General features: G+C 34.1%; 1 protein-coding gene across 30 annotated transcripts in view; it reads right to left on the reverse strand.

Annotated features, from left to right (window-relative positions):
- Positions 1-18,702, reverse strand: part of LOC105330610 (rho guanine nucleotide exchange factor 11) — a 59,518-nt gene that overhangs the window by 17,282 nt on the left and 23,534 nt on the right. For 17 of the 30 annotated variants that reach the window (XM_011432414.3, XM_011432409.4, XM_020068246.3 and 14 more), the window contains 16 exons: positions 13,909-13,979; positions 11,974-12,054; positions 11,589-11,726; positions 9,692-9,754; positions 9,211-9,381; positions 8,252-8,308; positions 7,352-7,489; positions 6,715-6,816; positions 5,674-5,739; positions 3,705-3,815; positions 3,417-3,521; positions 2,990-3,161; positions 1,478-1,583; positions 910-1,075; positions 674-788; positions 82-195 (listed from right to left, as the gene is read on the reverse strand). In XM_011432414.3, the coding sequence (XP_011430716.3) occupies positions 82-195; positions 674-788; positions 910-1,075; positions 1,478-1,583; positions 2,990-3,161; positions 3,417-3,521; positions 3,705-3,815; positions 5,674-5,739; positions 6,715-6,816; positions 7,352-7,489; positions 8,252-8,308; positions 9,211-9,381; positions 9,692-9,754; positions 11,589-11,726; positions 11,974-12,054; positions 13,909-13,979 (1,776 nt within the window). Of the gene's footprint in view, positions 1-81; positions 196-673; positions 789-909; positions 1,076-1,477; positions 1,584-2,989; positions 3,162-3,416; positions 3,522-3,704; positions 3,816-5,673; positions 5,740-6,714; positions 6,817-7,351; positions 7,490-8,251; positions 8,309-9,210; positions 9,382-9,691; positions 9,755-10,047; positions 10,951-11,588; positions 11,727-11,973; positions 12,055-13,908; positions 13,980-14,233; positions 14,274-15,552; positions 16,128-17,606; positions 17,823-18,702 lie in introns of those variants that run through there. The other 13 variants (XM_011432421.4, XM_011432415.4, XM_011432417.4 and 10 more) reach the window with 13 other exon arrangements.

Consider the following 18,702-nt stretch of genomic DNA (forward strand, 5'->3'; position numbering starts at 1 on the left):
ATAAGATCTGCTCATCCCCACCCCCCACATTAAATTCATATAAATATTTATAAAGCATGAGATTATTAATAAGGGGCTTACCTGCATGTGGTCTTGGAATATTGAACACAGACGAGGGAGGCCGATTCTTCTTCTTTTTTGGACACTGCTCTTCTAAAGAGTCTAAACAGTATTTATGTATCCATTGTTCACAATCTGAAAAAAAAAATTATTTGTAATTGTTAAGATGTTCTGCCCTAGTACAGTAGTAGTAGTCCATTATTTATAGTAATATGTAGTTTAAGGAAAGGACAGAAAGACAAACCAGAAGCAATTACAGGTATGCACAAAATATTTTTGTTCTTTGTGGGACATTTTAAAAACTTCAGAACATTTAAAATTGTTTTTCACTAATCTATACATGTTTTACAGTATCCTACAGATAAAAATGTACTTGTTCAATGTAGATTCCTAATTAAACACGACAAATTAATATCTGTGTAAAATTGCGAGAATACATCTACCAAATTTTAAAATCTCGCTTTTTTTTTCAGACAGATGTAAACTTATGAAACTATGATAAAAAATTGGCATTTGCAATTTTATATAATCTGAGGCGATTTGAGGCATAATGGTTGAATCACAGAGGTAAGTACTGGCATAAAATAAGGAAAACAACATGATTGTCACTTACTAGAACACTGGTATCCCTGGATGCCTACCCCCCAGATCAACTCCTTACAAAACAGGCAGTTCTCCACACGAGAAAAATGCTGGGGCTGAAAAGTGTGTCCTTTTTGTGTCAGCGTCTGAAAAAACAAAAAACGAAAAATACGGCTCAAGACTTGAACAAGTCCTTACTTCCGGGATTTAGATTTCAAAAGTTACATGTAGTGTCTGAATCAACTGATGCAGTGTTAATATTTGTACCCTTTTCCTCTGCATGAGAATTTTCTTCTTGTCTTTTGCCACAAAACTCTGAACTCTCTCCATTGAGGAGTGCTTTTTATCCACCATGGAGTTGTGCCTGAGGAATGTTGCTAAAGCCCATCCTATAGCATGGCTTGTGTCTGGTTTGCTATCTTCATCTAGTTGTCTGAAATCAAATGCATAACCAAAAAAAAATAATCATCAAAATGTAAAAAGGAAAAAAAAATGACAAAAAATTTACATAAATTTAGGTTTTTTAATGCTGCAGACACACTGAAATAACTTTCATGCATATGAAAGCAGCTAAGGAATACACATAACAGATACTGTGGTTTCATCAATTTTTGTTGAATACCAATTTTCGTGGATTTCGTTGTTAAGTTGATCCACGAAATTTAATGTTCATTGAAGTGTAATTTTTATTAACATTTTCTATTGATAGGGTCATTTGCCACGAATTTACATATCCTTGAAAATGTGATTTTTACTTTATCCACGAAAATTGATACCCTTGAAAATTAATGAAACCACAGTACATTTGTTCACACTGCCAATTGTTAACACTCACGGGACTGTATCAAAGTATGGAGACAGTAACTTTAACACTGCTTCTGTTTCGTCCTTTTGCCTCATATTTGGTGCAAGATTATTCAGACCATACATGTTTCCAAAACCTAAACACAACAGAAAATAGATTGAAAATAAAAAATATAAGGTCTATACAGACAAAAAGCTGTAGTAATCTAGAATCTATTCCTTTATGAAACCTAATTCTAAGAAGCTGTTAAAGAAAGAGGTATAGCGCCTTTTCCCATTACTTTGCCTACACCTGTGTTTGGACGGAAAGTACCTGTTACTAAAAATAGCTAGCTGTCGCAATATTATTTTTGAAACCTGGATACACTGTACTGATTTTATAATGGTGTCTGTAACAACTGATTTGTCATAAATTTGGGAAACTCTGTGTATAACAGTAGTTGATATTCTGAACCGTGTTAAGTTCAAGCAAAGTGCAATGGATCTAAGTGTAAATAGAGTACATGTACAGTGTTAATGAAGAGATCTGTATATATTGGGTGTGCTCATACTCAGACTGAATTAAACAAGATCATTAAAAAAAAAACCCAGAAGAATAGATACATGTAACTTAACCTCTCTATTCTGTTCATGTTTCAATTTAAGTGAAAAAAATTACTACTTAGTGGATTCAATCCAGCGACCATAAAATCAAAAAGACCTCTGTGTTACCACGCATCTAACATTTTCAACAGATGCATTTTCAATGTATATGGCTTTAAACATGATTGTATTTGAAAAAACAATAATTGAATTATTTGTCTAATTTTCAGCAGGGACCACGTTAAACCAAAACTAATTCAATGTAAACATGTACTACAATACCCTATAGAACATAATTTTAATCGGTTGTCTTTGGTTTAGAGTGGTTCAAATAGTCAAATATCCAATTTTTTATTGTATACTAATTACTTCCCTATATATCCCTAACAAAACCTAAATATTTTAATGATGTCGTGTGAGATAAATTAGACTCTTAGAGCATGGTGTTTGTGTAATTTGCATTTCTTTAAATATATTTAAACTAAATATTGTATAATATTGAAAATGTTTGATGTTTGCAAAAGGCTATATTTGAGGCCAAATCGTATATACAGTGCGCTATACCTCTTTTGAATAAACTTGTATCATATAATATGTTAGACTGAACACTTTTGTGCTATATAGCAATGCCTGTTTCATTTTTATTACCAATAGGTAAATAATAGACAGAGAATGAAGCAAATTTCCAATAGCTGGTATTCTTATTGAACTGTAAAAAACTTCAGTTTAATATGTGTCAATACACACATTTTCGTGATAAAGTATCATACTGAATCGTGAATATCATTTGCATTAAAAATTTTTTTGGAAATTTCACTGTGTTAATTACATGTCAACAGAAAATCTCTTAAAAAAAACAAAGGCAAGAAGAAGACGAGTTTATTATCCCAATGTCAACTACATAGTAAATTGTAACCCATATAAAATCAGTTACGATCAATCTGACATTTGACTTTCGTACCTAGACATAGTTTGCTGCGGAATTCCTGCAAACTGTTTGAGATCTCAGCCTGGACATAATTACGCGCTCCATTGAACACGGTCCTCAAGACGTCGTCTTTCTCTGATGATTTGCTATTGAGGATTTCGTCTATCCTTTCCACGAGGACTGGGTCAACTTCAACCTTCAATGGCTGGAAGAAGAAAAATCCAGTTATTGCACTAAAAACCTTTTTTTTCAACAATATGCATACATTGTTTGGATGGATAAAATCTCTATCAAGTGTTTTGTGCTTTCAATTTTCTTTATGTACTATTTATTATATAATTTTTCATGATGCCTAATAGGTTCCATAGTTTTTTTGCTTTCAATAATTCTTGCATTTAGTAATGATAATAATTGTATGGTAATTTTTATCAAGCTTTAAATTGTTGTAAAAAGCATTTACCGCTCCATTTGCAAGAAACGTTGAGAAAATCTCAAAAGCCCACTTCTGCATATCCTTAATGTTTCCTTTTGCTTGCTGGTACACATTTGTTGTGATGTAGAATAACTGTTAACGAGAAACAGTAGCTTTTATCATCAATAGAATTATTAGTACCGTACATGTATTCTACAGTTATAGGAACATAATCAAAGCACTGTTTCCTCTATATACGAAACAATCTGTAAAATAATCCACACTAAAACTAAACTGTGGTTGATGGAGTACTAATACATGTATTAATACTCTTACCAGTGCACCGCCAGGAGACTGATGTTTCAGGACAAAGTTGAGGAACACAGACATATGGGCCGGCTTGCCTTCCAGCTGCCGCAAGTCGTTGAAAGGCCCGAAATCATCTGACTAAAAAGGGGAAAAAATGCCAAAAGAATGAGTTTAATCATCCATGAGCAAAGAATTTATGCTATTAAGAATACTATGGCATTTAGTAAATAAGTGTGTAAATACTCCATTATATATGTTAAAAGTCATTCTATCATTGCATGGGACTCTTATATTTTTCATGCAGATTCATTGTTAGGGAAAAGTTTTCAGTATTAATTTATATTACTAAGATAATATACATGGTAGAGAACTGCAAAATGCATTCAAAGGGAAGCAAGTATCGTCTTACAAATGAGATTAGTCCCTATATGTCATTTTTCAGTACAATAAACTTTGAAATCTGATATTCCAGTAATCACGGTAGATAACATTTTTACAGCCATGTGTACATATATATACAGGTTACAATATGTGGTTTTAAATACAAGGGTAAATGTCAATATACATAATCATATTAACATGAATTAGACCATATATCCCATTGCAAAGTTATAGCAGCATGGCTGAGTAATTGTTGAATAGATGAATCTTAACATATGTAATAAATACACAAATGTACAGAGCACTGTCACTAAAATTGAATACCGGTAAATGTTAAAGAGCAAAAAGTAGAAAGTTTGTAATTATCATTTAAAGCAATATGAGCTGTATTTTTTAAGAATTTTATTTTGTAATAAAAACCTGCTTGTATGCTTTGTCTGCATGTAACTTAAACTTTTATGATAAATAAGGTTGGAAAAACTCATTAATCTTATTCAGAGGAAAGATATCTCTTCTAAGGAACATATAGCAAATCAATTTTTGTACAGGACGACAATAATTCAATTTCGCTCCAATTAAGGCTCCTTGACGGCCTTTTCACAAAAATTTGGCGAATTTTTTTTTTAAAAACATGATATTTTTGTCATTTTAGTAGAAAATAAAATTTTTGTTAAAAAAAATTCACCATGAAAATTGCAGCTCATATTGCTTTAAGTAAGTTAGTTCAAGTACCAGTAGATATCCTTTTCGACAAGCAATTGTTATTACCAGTAAGTTGCATTATGTACATGTACCGGTAGTACAGAAGCTAATGTATGTTTGATAACAGATAAAGTCAATTTCAAATCAATTTGAATTTAATTGTCTGGAAAAGGCTGCGTATCAGATTATTTAGGTGTCAGAAATATTTGGCGATTTTAGTGATAAAAATAATTACTTTTTCAACTTGGCAATAACATGTCTTTTCGTAAATTTCAAATTTCCAAATGATCTTAACAAATTCAAGACATTTAATGGAAATCGCGGAACTTTTGAGAACTTCCAGATTGATTTTTTTTTCTTCTTCAGCCAAAATTTTTCATACACCAAAATAACCTTCGTAGAATAGTAGCTGAAAATAAAAAATTTACGATAAATGAAATCATGATTTAAAATGGTGATAAAAGTGGAATGGGACACTCTGAGACACTTGTAAAAATAAATTTCATCATACTCAAAACATAATGAATTTTATATTCAAAACTAATGACATTAAGGCATTTACAATAAACTTGCCACCTACATACATGTTTAACAAGCTGACTAATGCATAAACTTATTTAGCTACACAGTAAAAGGCCGATGATAAAAAAAAAAAAAGTGTTAATTTCCTGAATTTAAATGAAAGTGTGTCACAACGCAAAGGTATATGTCCCATTCCTCCTTTATATTATAAAGACCAAAATGACCCTAGCATAAGTGGGTTAAATCTGAGGGCATGATGGATTATGAAGACTTTGGCGAGTATATGACGTGGGTGAAATAGCGCCGTAAAGAGTTGGCATGGGTTTGACCTCTAGCCTCATGCTCAGATACAGCTGTGTGTGAATCAGAAATGTAAGTAAGTAACGTTAACCTCTGCCTGAGACCTGGCATTAAGGGGTGTAGTGGACAGAGACGGTGGTCTCCCATTGGCTGTCACCTGGAGCAGGAAGAAGTCAAGAAATCAAAGACAGAACATTTCTTCTACACTGTTAACTCAGTTGATGACTACTATAGACTCCTTATACGTTTAATATTTGATACAGATTTAATATCTGTGTAAAATCGCAAGAAAGAGACACTGCAGATTTCTGATTAAAATTCTCACTTTTATTTTTCCGTAAGATGTGAAAAAATATGGTGTTTGCAATTTTATACTTAAAAATTTATGTTTTTGATTGAAACCGTGGAACTTAATTCTCGTGTATTACAAGGAATCTACAGTATGCAGCAGGGTTAGCAATGAATCTCATTTAAATGACTTCATATCAATGTTATTTTTTAGTTTTCACTTTAAGGATTTGGGGTTTGAAAGGTCAGTTTTGAATACTGTTAAATAAGTTAATAAAACAGACAAACCACACCATAGAATAAACAATTGTGGATTAATTTCAGCAAGGAGAGACAATAATATCATTTTTGTAACAATTCCTGGGACTAGCTGCAGCTATTCGCCATCACCTTGTACTAATTAAACGCCACTAAAGACAGAGATCCTGCATATCCAATTTCTATCAGAAAATCTCCTACATGTTTCTAAAATTAATGTATTATAATTGATTTAAATAAAAAATTAAATGGGACAATGCATGAAAGAAAACTGGCAAGTATGTTTTATCACCAAGGTATTTTCAATTTTGTACAATTATGTAACACACTGGCATACAAATTAAAACAAACATTCCATCTTTTTACAGAAACCATAAAAATCATCAATTTTTGCATAACGTTTATCTTATTACACAGTACATAAAATAGAACTATGCATAACAAGAGCCTCTTTCATAACAGACCAAAATTTCCTATTCAATCAAATTTTTAAAGCATAGCTCTTTTTTGAAGTCCATTCCACCTGTATGCATTTTGTGTCAGGTGTGACTTACTTCCCTTTGATCATTCTCTAACGCTCAATTACCTTGTTTTGCATGTCTTCATCAGAGCTGAATTCGTCCTCTTCAGCGGCAATGATCGGCTTTTGTGGTTGACCAATGGAAGCTTGACTGGTCTGACTTATTTCCTGAAAGCACCGTTAAACAGTCTGAGAAACTGTGAATCACTCTTTGCATATTCATAACAAGAATTTATAAAACACATATACATAAAACTCTTTCTATAAAAGGAAGACCATATCTGTCATTTCAAGTCCTTCATATTTTTATACCTAGTCATATTTAAAACTCCCACAACAATTGACTTGTTTTTCCTGGTACTCTACCCATATTAATTAAAAATTTCCTTTATGCTAATTCATGCCCTAGTGCCTGACTAAACTGAACACACTCATGCACTAACACATGTATATACACTGTATAACTTGGGTTTTTTCTGTTGGTGCAAGTTCTTCTGCTTTGCTTCTAAAAAAAGGCTTATCAACTTTTTTGCCTTTTTTATTTTCTGCAATTTCTGAATAAGTTGCTGTTAAAATCATATAAAACATGGTTGATTTCTTTCTTTTGCTATCTTGATTATATTCATCTATTTTAGCAAAAATTAGTACCCATCAGAAAAGTCCTAATGTAGTTATATATATGGTATCTGGTGTTAGAACTTACATCGTACTCCAGCTCTTTCTTTTGGACGGACTGCGTGTCTTCTGAGTTATTGGGGTGTGTGGGGGTGGGGGAGGCGTTAGGGGAGGTGGTTGGGGAGTCGGACACACTGCTACCATCAGACGCCGGAGCCACTATGGCCTGCAACAGACAAAATAGGCAACTGTAAATATAACACGTACATGGACTTTTATTGGTCATAGGAGATGAATATTGTATAACAGATTTTTTTTTTAAATACTAGATTTATTTTCTTAGATTGAGGAAAAAAATCAAAAAAGTTGGAACATGGTAAGAAAATTATATCAAACTATATATGTAATCTTACACTTATCTAAAATTATATTGTCTGATTCTGCTTGCAAATCTATACAGAAGTAATGAATAGAGCAGCTCATGGAATTCAATACTTAATTTGTATCATGCTAGAAGAAAAACCTTTACATTTAACTTCAGCATGCTCTACTTATTAAAATTGTTACGTTTGTCTTAAATTACATACATCTTATTATCAAAAATCTCAAAAATGCAATTTGTTTTTCTCACAATACTGATTTTTATTTTTCATTTTTTAAATCATTATAGTCCTGAAAACAAACAGAAAAATAAGCATTCACACTTTTGAAATTTTTTTGCTTCAACAAATGGCATTCAGTAAGTATAATCAGTAATTTCTATTATTCTTCAAAAACAAAGAACCTAAAATAGAAAATAAGGGAGAAAAAAAATAATAAACCTATAAAAATGCATTAGTTTTTTCTAACTACAATTCAATCAAACTCACAAAAGAGAAAGAAAACAACAACCATAGGGATGAGAAATTGGAAAAACTGAGATTAGTGCAAATGCAAAGTGTGAGCAAACACAACTGTCTGAGTCCCGAACAGAACTTTATACTGGTACCTGTCTTATTCCAAACACTGGACGCCGTCTAGACGGTCTAGAGCTAAACAACACATGCTACAATACAGGGGTACAAAATATCAGAAAAAATGTCATGTCGCCATCCTCCAATCGCGACAATATTGTGCCACAGCAAAAAATGTTGAAAACTCCATGCAAATTCAAAAAAATAAAACAATATTTATCAAACCAAATTCTTAAGGAAATTATTGATTGAATTGACTTATTAAATGTAAGTAACAGACACACACTGTACAAAGGGACTTTGACACAGCTGATTGGTACTCTCTCTTAGGTGAATAAGGAAGGTATTGTGAGAAATAAGTGACATGGTTTGTATGTTTAAACACTAGAAGGACTGAAAAATGTTTAAATTGCAAGTCTGACTTGAATGTATATAAGATGGACTCAAATGAAAACATTGCAAGTTGGGTTCAAATGTTTACATTATATGTTTGATGTAAATGTTGACAAGTTTGACTCAACACATATACATGAACAGTTTGACTCACAAGGTTGACTTAAATGTTTACATTACATGTACACATTACAAGTTTAACTCAAAAGTATTTGATTTTTACATGACGAGGACTTTAACGAATATAACTGCCATAACCTTCATAAAAAGGCACACGTATTAAGCACTCGGACATATGCAATATACATTACAGGGAATTTAACATAATATTTGCAATTTGGAGCTGGGTGAAAAAGGAGAGCCTGCAGCTTTTAAAGACTAAATGAGGTAAATAGTATGTGTTGCTTGATGAAAGGAACTAGCTGAGAATGTGAGATATCAACATCTACTTATGGCGTCAGGCAGCAGGCATGGATGAGGAAAAAAGGGTGCGGTAAGAACTGACATGGCTTCCCTTTCAAAGTCAGTTTCGGCAATGCTTTAGATGTCTAAAAATTGGGTGCGCAAACATTTAAACAGCACTGGTGAATGACATAGATACCTCTGGACTTATGTCCCCTGGCTGACGTTTCTGGGATGTCGAAGGCTTTCGAAACGTAACCCGGCTGCTCGCGTCAGACTTAGAGCGAGATATTGCCCTTAACTCTCTGGGGTTAGGTGTAAAGTCGATCGGAGTGGACCCAGACTTTTTATGTTTGGGACCCTCTGGCAGCTACCAAGTGACACAGCAAACATTCAAGGTCCGACATTTTTTTTTTTTTTCAAACAAAGCAAGAACAACACAACTTTTACAATAATTAAAAACAAACAAACAACAACATCCCTAATTTGGAAAACACAATTTACAGAACATGGAAAAGGAAATTAAATGAGAGGGGGAAAAATGATGGAGAACAAATAAATTCAGTGAAAAAAGTGAATACACAGATTATCCACTTAAAGCTTACAGGTAAATCCACTTCCACTCTACAAAATGTGACCACAAAAATATGGAAAAGTAGTAAACTGAGCATGAAACCTACCCAAGGTGCTACTGAGCCATCGCCATTTCCTATGTCAGGACTAGTTTCTTCCGCGGCTTGCGCCTGTAATAAAAAAAAATATTGCGATAAACTGTTTCTTTTGCATAAAGAATACAGTTATATACATTGGTCACTTTGATCAAGAAAACATATCAATGAAAATATCAAAAACATTTTTCATTTCCAATAAATCTCTTACTTTTTGTTCCTCAATAAAATTCAACTTTGGGAAGGAAAGAAAAAAATTTCTCAAAAATTAATGCTTGACCTGATTTGCATCCTTACATTAATTTGTAGTCATGCAGAACAGTTTTCACATTGAGTATGCCATTCCAGAACTGTTTATAAACACTTACATTCATGACTTCCTATTGTAGTAACCGATCTATAATCAAAGGTCAGTAAATTGCCATCTGGGATACCAAAGGTACGAAACACATTATTACACCGATTCTAACATGCAATAGAAGGGTGGGGTCTTCAGGACTTCCCACAAAATCAACTCAATAAGTAGGTTCAAGTTCCTTGAAAGCCGTCTTATCAGAGGGAAATAATATAAAAAACATTGTAGGTTTCAACCAATAAGGAAGTCAGTCAAACTAGGTTTAACTGCTCGGGATCATTGCATGCACTTATACCTTTGCCGACATTCAGCAAACAAAATATCACCTCATGTCAATTTTTCCACGTTATACATCTTTTATCAAGTTGATGTGATCTAAATTTGTGATTTTTAGACGCTTTTTTTCCATTGCAAATAACTGTCTCTACAGCAATCTCTGGAAAAAATTTGTTTGCCAAAATCAGCAAAAAAAAAAAAAATCCATATTTACTCAAAGTTTCTTCAGACATTCCTGAATGTTCTCCTTGTAGTTTTCTTTTACACAAAACATGCCTGATCAGTGCGTTTGTGATGGGTTACAAGATTTGAGTAGGGTTTACTGAAAACCGTTCACATATTTACTGTGTTAGCTTCCATTCATGCACACATTTCACGACACACAGTGCAATCTTAGATTGTTGCATCAAACATTTAAAGAAAGCCAAGTTTAATCTATGGATATTCATTGACAAATCACAACTATTACATAACTCGGCCAGACAACAGATTTCTCCAAATATCAAATTATCAAAATTGCCTGTCAGATTTCATCAAATTTAAAACTTGCAAAAAGAAAAATATTTCAATGCTAAGGAAAACCGAAATGTGGCTGTTCATATCTTGGGTATCAAAGGTAGTTTTGCTACCCAGATAAATGAATAATTTGAATTACAAAAATACGATCAGAAATTAACCATGAACTGAAAAATATCACAATCATTATTCTAGAACCAAACGATTTAGTCCAACTGTGAAAAATTGCAAGACACAAAAATATCAGTGTTTATGTGTGTGAGAAAATCTAAGACACTGAAAATCATAAAAAGAGGAAGAAAAGATCTCTGTAATGATGATTAATGTCCCAGAGCCTAGGTATATACTGTTATCAGCCATTACAACATTCAAACACAGAAAAGACAGCATCTGACAAACCACCGATATCATAGGCAGAATTATCTCTGACAAAGATCTCCATCTTAAGTTACAACAACAGAGCGATGGTCTGGGCGAACAGGTGCACGCATGGAGAGAAAGAGGTAAAAACACCATCATTCTGGGGCGAGACAAAATAGTGGTAAAGAAATGGAACTGACAACACTTTGAAGTCCATGAAAATGAACTAAACCCGAGATCTCTCAGAGCAATTTCTGTCTCAAATGATTTTTTTTTTGCATCTCCGAATTCTTGAAGCGTTTTACACTCACCGCAAGGGTTTGTTTTTTTTTAGGCACAACACACCACTGTTACGAAGGTCATGCATGACATACATGCGGCCTTGACCTTTGACCTACTTACATTATTTTGACTAGAGTTTAAGGTAGAACTAAGAACCTTTAATTGATCTTCAAGTTTTTTAACTAGAGCTTCTTGTTCTTTGACTTTGGAAGCTAGTTTGTCATCTGATGGATTGTTCTGCAGTTGTGATTTTGTTCTCTGTTGATAAAAAAAACCAAAAACACGTTTACAGATATGAAAGATTTTCAAATAATTTAAGATGCACACAATAATTTTGATTTTTAATATTAAGGATCTTTTAAATCAAAAATGAGTTCAGCATTGCAACAATACAAGCTTTGAACAAAATGTTTTCCTTCTTTTCACTTTGTTATTAAATCCCTATCATTTTTACCTTAATTTTATATTAACATACTGGTAAGATTGTTTATCTAGTCTATCTTACCTGTAATTCCTCTGTGGCATTATCATAATACTTCTTGATTTCAAAGAGTTTAGATGCCTGGAGTTCTCGACTTTTTCTGGACTGAAAATAGGAACAACACAGTTGTTAAGCACAATGCAAAATGGTCATATTGAATAGTAAACAATTAATTAATCCATCTAGCAGTATTATGATCATCTCCACCTTTAACTATGCAATCTTGTACTTTATCACAAAGTTACCAAAGATTTGACTGGATGGTTACAAAGTACAGAGTTCTTTATTGTCTACACTTTTGAAGGTCCAAGGTATGTAAAAAAAAAGAAAAAAAGGGGGGGGGGGGGGATTAGAATCCCCCCCCCTCCCCCACACACACAAAAATAAATAAATTGGTAACAGTGTAAAAAGGTATGTTCCTGTGTGTCAATTTTCCGCCAATTAAATTTTCCAAATTTGAACAGCCCCTGAAAGTTCCTGTCCAAAATAAGTGACAATCATGTCAAAGTTGTACAAAGAGATATGATCCTCAGAAAAACTTAGCTCTAGCTAGTCTGCTATGCAGACTTCGACGCATGCAATTTCTAAAAAGCGTAGACAGTGTGACATAATATACAAAAAACAAGCAGTAAATCTACTAAAACTGTCCTCTTGCACTAGTACAGACGCACTGTAATGTGACTAAATTGCACAGAGTAAGTTTTTAACACAAGAGTTTTTGGTGGGATTTTTTTTCACAAACAATTCACCAGAACAGTCTCTGGGGAGTTATTTTGTTTCAAAAAAATACAATTGGAATTTTTGTTTTCTCAGTTCCTGAACCCAAAACTCATTGCAATTGGTTGCTGCCAATTAATAGTGTTTTTTTCTCTCTTTTTTTTTGGAGGAGCATGCACTTTACCCCCCTATTTTCGTATACTCCCGTTATTGCTAGACGGTTTACTTGCTTTTCTTGCTAAACTTAATCTTGCAGAACTAATTATATATGAATGCAAAACAGTTTTTATATATTTAGCAGGAAAAGTCCAAATAACCTTATAATTAAACCTAGCTAACGAGACGCCCTAATGGAAGATGTTTTTACACAAAGTGTGTGGATTGGTAAAAACTGTTTTTTGTGCAGTTTTAGTACTTTCTTGAGTATACTCATCTTTTTTTAAATGTATATCAAGTTCTGTTCAGTAAGATATAGAACCTTCTAGCTTCTATGAACCATTCTTTGACCAGTCCAGAAAGAAAAATAATTAAATAAAATGATAATTGGACAACAGTGACAAATGTATTTCATGGGAAAAAACTCATCCAACATTGTTAATTACTTGTATATCATAATTACTAGCAATTTCCCAAAAATAGACCTTAGTCATACATGTATAGGATTGATTTACAAAGGCTTTTTGCAGCTGTTACCCAATCCATTTGAATTTTACAATAAAATATGTTTAAAATAAATATAGTCCTTCAATGATGCACTGAAGGAAGTTTTTGCAATGAAAAACACATTTGCCATGAAAATTAACGCTTTTATTTGTTTTTGAATTAAAAAACAACTAACTTTTTAACTAATTGTCAGTTAAAGCTAAAATAACAAAAAAATAATCCAAATACAAAGAGGCCTTCCTTCAAATACTCAAAAGTATCATTCAACTGAAACAAATATAGCTCTTATTTTCCTTGAGCCATCTCCATATTGGCCATATCCTCTCCGGGACTTGAGAGAGAAGAACAAAACACGATTAGAGTGTTTTCTCAGCAACATCTTCCGTCCTTGCCGAAAGGGGTTGGAGCACTGACCCCCTAAACCCTGACACTTTGGCAACATTTCACGCACAGTAGACCAGCAAAGCAAAAGATTACACAGCCAATGCCTGCACTGTTATAAACAGCTAAAGGTAATTCGTTTTTCTTCAGATAGCTTCATTACATTTGGGTTTTTTTTTTTTAATTATTAAAACTTACATCAACTGGAATTGGTTTTGTGACTTTTTCAGGGGCTTTGTTCATAAGTGTCAGCGCCACAAAGGATCCAGCTGTAACCAAAAAGAAAGATATGTTAATCAAAAGTAAAAAAACCAAACGGTGTATGAATAAGTTTTTTTCCCCCAATTAAATTCCAATACATCAAAATTCACTACGTCAAAAGATGTGTACATCTCTCCACTGTCTGTGAGAAAATATTAATGTATAAACACCTGAATAACAAAAGTACAACAACAACAAAAAAATATTAAAACCACAACTTTAAGTACTGCTGGATTTTAACATCGCAATACTAGCTATATACCTTTCTTCCACACAACAAGGAACATTGAAGCCTACATTTTTTTGGGGGAAGAACTTCACTGTAAACATTTCAAGGTCTTGAATAAATTTCATGCTTCATGTTCACGCTAACACCTTAATTGTGAGACCAAATTAAGCCCAAGTTTTCAGATCCATCTTCTTTCGCATGCATTTTATTTAAATCTGTATATATAATACAGTAATTTTATGTTCGCATATCAGACAACAAAACAAGGATTTGGGTACCTGTGTTTAAATTCGGATATAAAAAATGACTATTTTTAGGTGTATCATTACAATTTACATATAATGCAATTGTACAGGTATAGCAATAATATATGCTGTATGAGACAGCAAAATGTTCTCACCCCAGAAATGTGATATACCCTATCCTAAAATAAACCAGGACAACAAACTAATGAACTGGTGGGGGGGGGGGGGGGGGGGGAGGGGGGAGGGGGGAGGGGGGGGCTACCATCAGCTTAATAGTAAAAAATTTTTATACACTCTCCAAATCTTGTAACTGTGCAGTTCTGATATGGAAAGTTGTTTTATTTTCGTTGTCATTAAAGCTAGTACACCTTGATTTTCCACATCATGACACTACTATTAATCACATCACATAGGATAACAGTCTCTTCAAAATTTCCCAGGGCACCTGAAAACATGTCAGGTGACTGATACTATACTACCTCCTTATTTACTGAGTTAGTACTGCTGGATCAGGAATTCATTCCAATACAGCAATGATACCAGCTAAGAAGTCATATATAAACCACATTTAATTAATGATCTATAGAAACTGTTGCAGTATTAATGCCGTTTTAAATTTAATAGTCAGTGAATGACTGGTTCAAAATCAGTGTTGCAAGAAAGCATGTACTTTACATATTTATCTGATTAACCGCAGTTTGTCATGACTCAACGGCCCATCGGAAAAGCCCGTGATAAATCTAGGATACAACTTGATGGTACACAATTATTCTTACAAAGTTCAATTCAGATAAACTGAAACTCCTTTCAACACCACAAGCTCCCTAGCCTAAGCTTTTGCACTAGCATTATAAATCAGACTCAACATTCTGTGTAAACATATACATTTGTATATTACATGTATACCCTGCATAATTTAAATGGGTACACTTGCACGTTCAACTAAATGCCTCAAAACATAGAGACACAATAAAAATTAATCCACATTCCATACATAGCAATGCTATTTAATCTTCAGCTTATTATTATCAGAAGATATTTAACTCGGGAGGAAAAACCTGAACAAGCTAGAGAATGCACCTCTCGATCGTTCTAAACAAAACCTACAATCTGCCTGTCCAATCCCATGATCCTCCACTCCATGGACAGAAGAAAACCGCCTCTCCGGGAGGACTGCTTTATTGACACTGGTTACATCCGATGCCCTCCGATACTTTTTACAGTTCTTTCTCCGCAGTGGGAGGGAATTGTACCCTTCGAGGTAGACATTCTCCTCGATTTTTTCCATGACTTCTATACAGAGTAGTTCGTAAACAAGATAAAGCTTCCGATACACATTACTGATATAAACACTACAAAGACCAAGATGAAGAGATTTATACAACAGTTGCTGTCCGTACAAGTCTATAGAGGCGAATTTCCCGTACTTCACTCGTCAAGTAGCGCGATAGACACTGTACACTGGATCGCCATCTTCTTATCCTGGGATTGTGTAACAGGAAGGAAAATCCACAATCACCTAAACCCTGCTGACAAAATTCTCTGAGCCAGTCCCTGGGGCCAATGATCTGTGGTCCACATACACAGAAAACTGCTTGAACATACCCAGATACACAGAAAAAAAAACAACACTCCACACCACAGTCCACCACTCTGATATCAACTCAATCAGATCATTAGTCAGTGGTTGTAATTACACATTCCGGGGATGGCCTACTTTGGCATTGCATTGCAATCATATGTAATCATACACATGAGATGGAAAGGTCAGCAACATAAAGGAAGAAGTAGCACTGCATATCTCTCAGGTGTCAAACTGTGAATATCAAACTAGGCCATCCAGCCTCATTATAGTATCTGCACCTTGTGTATTTATGCAGCTTTTAGGCATTTTTCCCTTCTTCATAGTTTCACATATAAAAGGATAGTATCTATTTCTTTTTTAAAATTCCTTAAGGGGTTACAAGCTGAATAACATCATATAAAGGTAGGTGCTCACTGAATGAAATAAGACCTCATATATATGTGAGAGAGAGAGAGAGAGAGAGAGAGAGAGAGAGAGAGAGAGAGAGAGAGAGAGAGAGAGAGAGAGAGAGAGAGAGAGCTATTATTACAGGTACACAGAAATAAGAAAAAATAATAAAGTATTCAGACTTAAAAATATGTAAGCTGGCTTCAAACTTTAAAACTTAGACTAAACTTTGACAGTTAATACATTATTGTTCATTGGCTGTGGTTAACAGTTTCAGTTTGCAGACAGTCAAACTACTCAGAACATAAACAGAAATTCTTGTGGGGGGAGTGGACATAATATACAGGAGGGATGGGGGACGAAATTAATAAAGTCAATACCTACAGAGATGGCAGTGGACAAGAACGATCTCTCCCCCCCCCCCCCCCCCCCCCCCCACAAAAAGATTTTAAAAGAGCTAGTTAGGACAGGATATGGAAAGACAAGATGTTTGCAGTGTCATCTAAGCTGTAATAATGGTGTCTAAGCCTCTACACTGCACCGAGTGTCCTACACAATGAATATTCATGACACGCAGACCAGTGACTTGGTAAAACACAATCCTGTTTTTGTTGCACAGCATGTCTGTCATGAATCACCTCACAGATATTCCTAAGCAGAGCTATTTTTATCTGCATACATATACATATGGATAAGTTCATGCACAAACTATTGCTTACATTTTGTTTTTCTTTTATTTCATTTTTCCCCCCAGAAATCATTTTGACAGCTATTACAGAAAATTATCTACTGATGAGCAGAATAAACACCTTGTTTATGTAACATGCCTGCAGAGGTTGACCAAAGGGGTACAACTCGGGTGATATTCAACATAAGTGGAGGTTTAATACTGGACCACAGAAGTGATATTTATTGACTTTCTTTGAAGAGAAAGCAGTTTGTCACTGGTCAAATATCAACTGTTTGATGTTGACCAGCTGGTCAATAAGTCCTATCACACACAGCACAAACAATGAGGACCCAAGTCCACCACTGGTAAATACAAACAGGTCAAGCCTAAAGACACAAGATCAACACAATATGTCAAATTTACACAAGTACCAAATAAGAAAAACGCTAATCAATTATATTGTCTACAATCTGAATGTCAGCTTAACCTTTTCAATTCATGCATATTTATTTTTTTTACCTTCTGATTTGTAACAAAAATTATCCGTTCTCTCTCTCCAGACTTTCCTCTATCAGTCTAGCTTAAACCCCATATTCCCTCCATGTTTTGTGTGAAGATAGATCAAGCAATAGTGTTTACAGGTCTTCACGGTGTAAACAGTGGAAGAATGGATCTGTCGTACATACAGCGATCTTCTCCTTTCCTTTAACAAGTGTCACCTGACTGTTTTACAAGACCCCGCCACAGCCGACATTAACGTACACAGACATCTACCTGTGCTGGACCGCGAACAATTAATACACACTACATCGATTATAAACCTACTTCACAATGTTGAAATATTTGCATATTTTTGGTGAGAGCTTCGACATGCTAAAATCTTTGGGGCTAGAGTCCCCACGTACACATACAGTAATTAAATATGAATGCTAGATCAGCAAAAGGGAAAGACGCTAATACAGCAACAGTCATTAAATATACACGTGGAATGTTTGTCTCATTTTCCTAGAAGCAAGTTATTTGGACATCACAATTAACAAAACCTTATCAACAATGGGGGGGGGGGAGGGGAGGTAATGGGTTTTTTTTTTGTCATTTAGGATGTAAAAAAAAATTTCAAATCAGTAGATTTACACTTAATAATTTAGGAAAATCGAATTTCTGAACACTGGATTAAAGAAAGAGGGCACACTATTTCATTCCAGTTATAAAATTATCCTTTTTTTAAAAACACCCTAATGTGTGTATATTCTGATAAGATCGTTTGATGTTTTGATATATCCTTATTTGAAAGATCTATATGAATGGGTATCGATAAAGCTATGGCAACTCTGATGTTGGTAAACATCTGAGAACGTTTGACAGGGGTTATTTTTACTGAACTTACTGAAGACTGTGGTTGAAGCACTTTTGTGATCACTAGACCGAGAACTTTATATCTATATATTCTGAGGCCCAGACAGGATAAAGCAAAAATCAAAGATTTCTTAACTAATTGTTTTCATTCAATCAAGGGGGTAAAAAACATTCAAATCATTCACCGCCAAAAAAAAAATTAGACAGATCTTGCCACTGCTACAAGGTGCCTTGGACAAACACATAAAATTTTTCTAAA

Source organism: Magallana gigas, chromosome 2 (assembly GCF_963853765.1).
Source record: "Magallana gigas chromosome 2, xbMagGiga1.1, whole genome shotgun sequence".
Taxonomy (NCBI): Eukaryota; Metazoa; Mollusca; class Bivalvia; order Ostreida; family Ostreidae; genus Magallana; species Magallana gigas.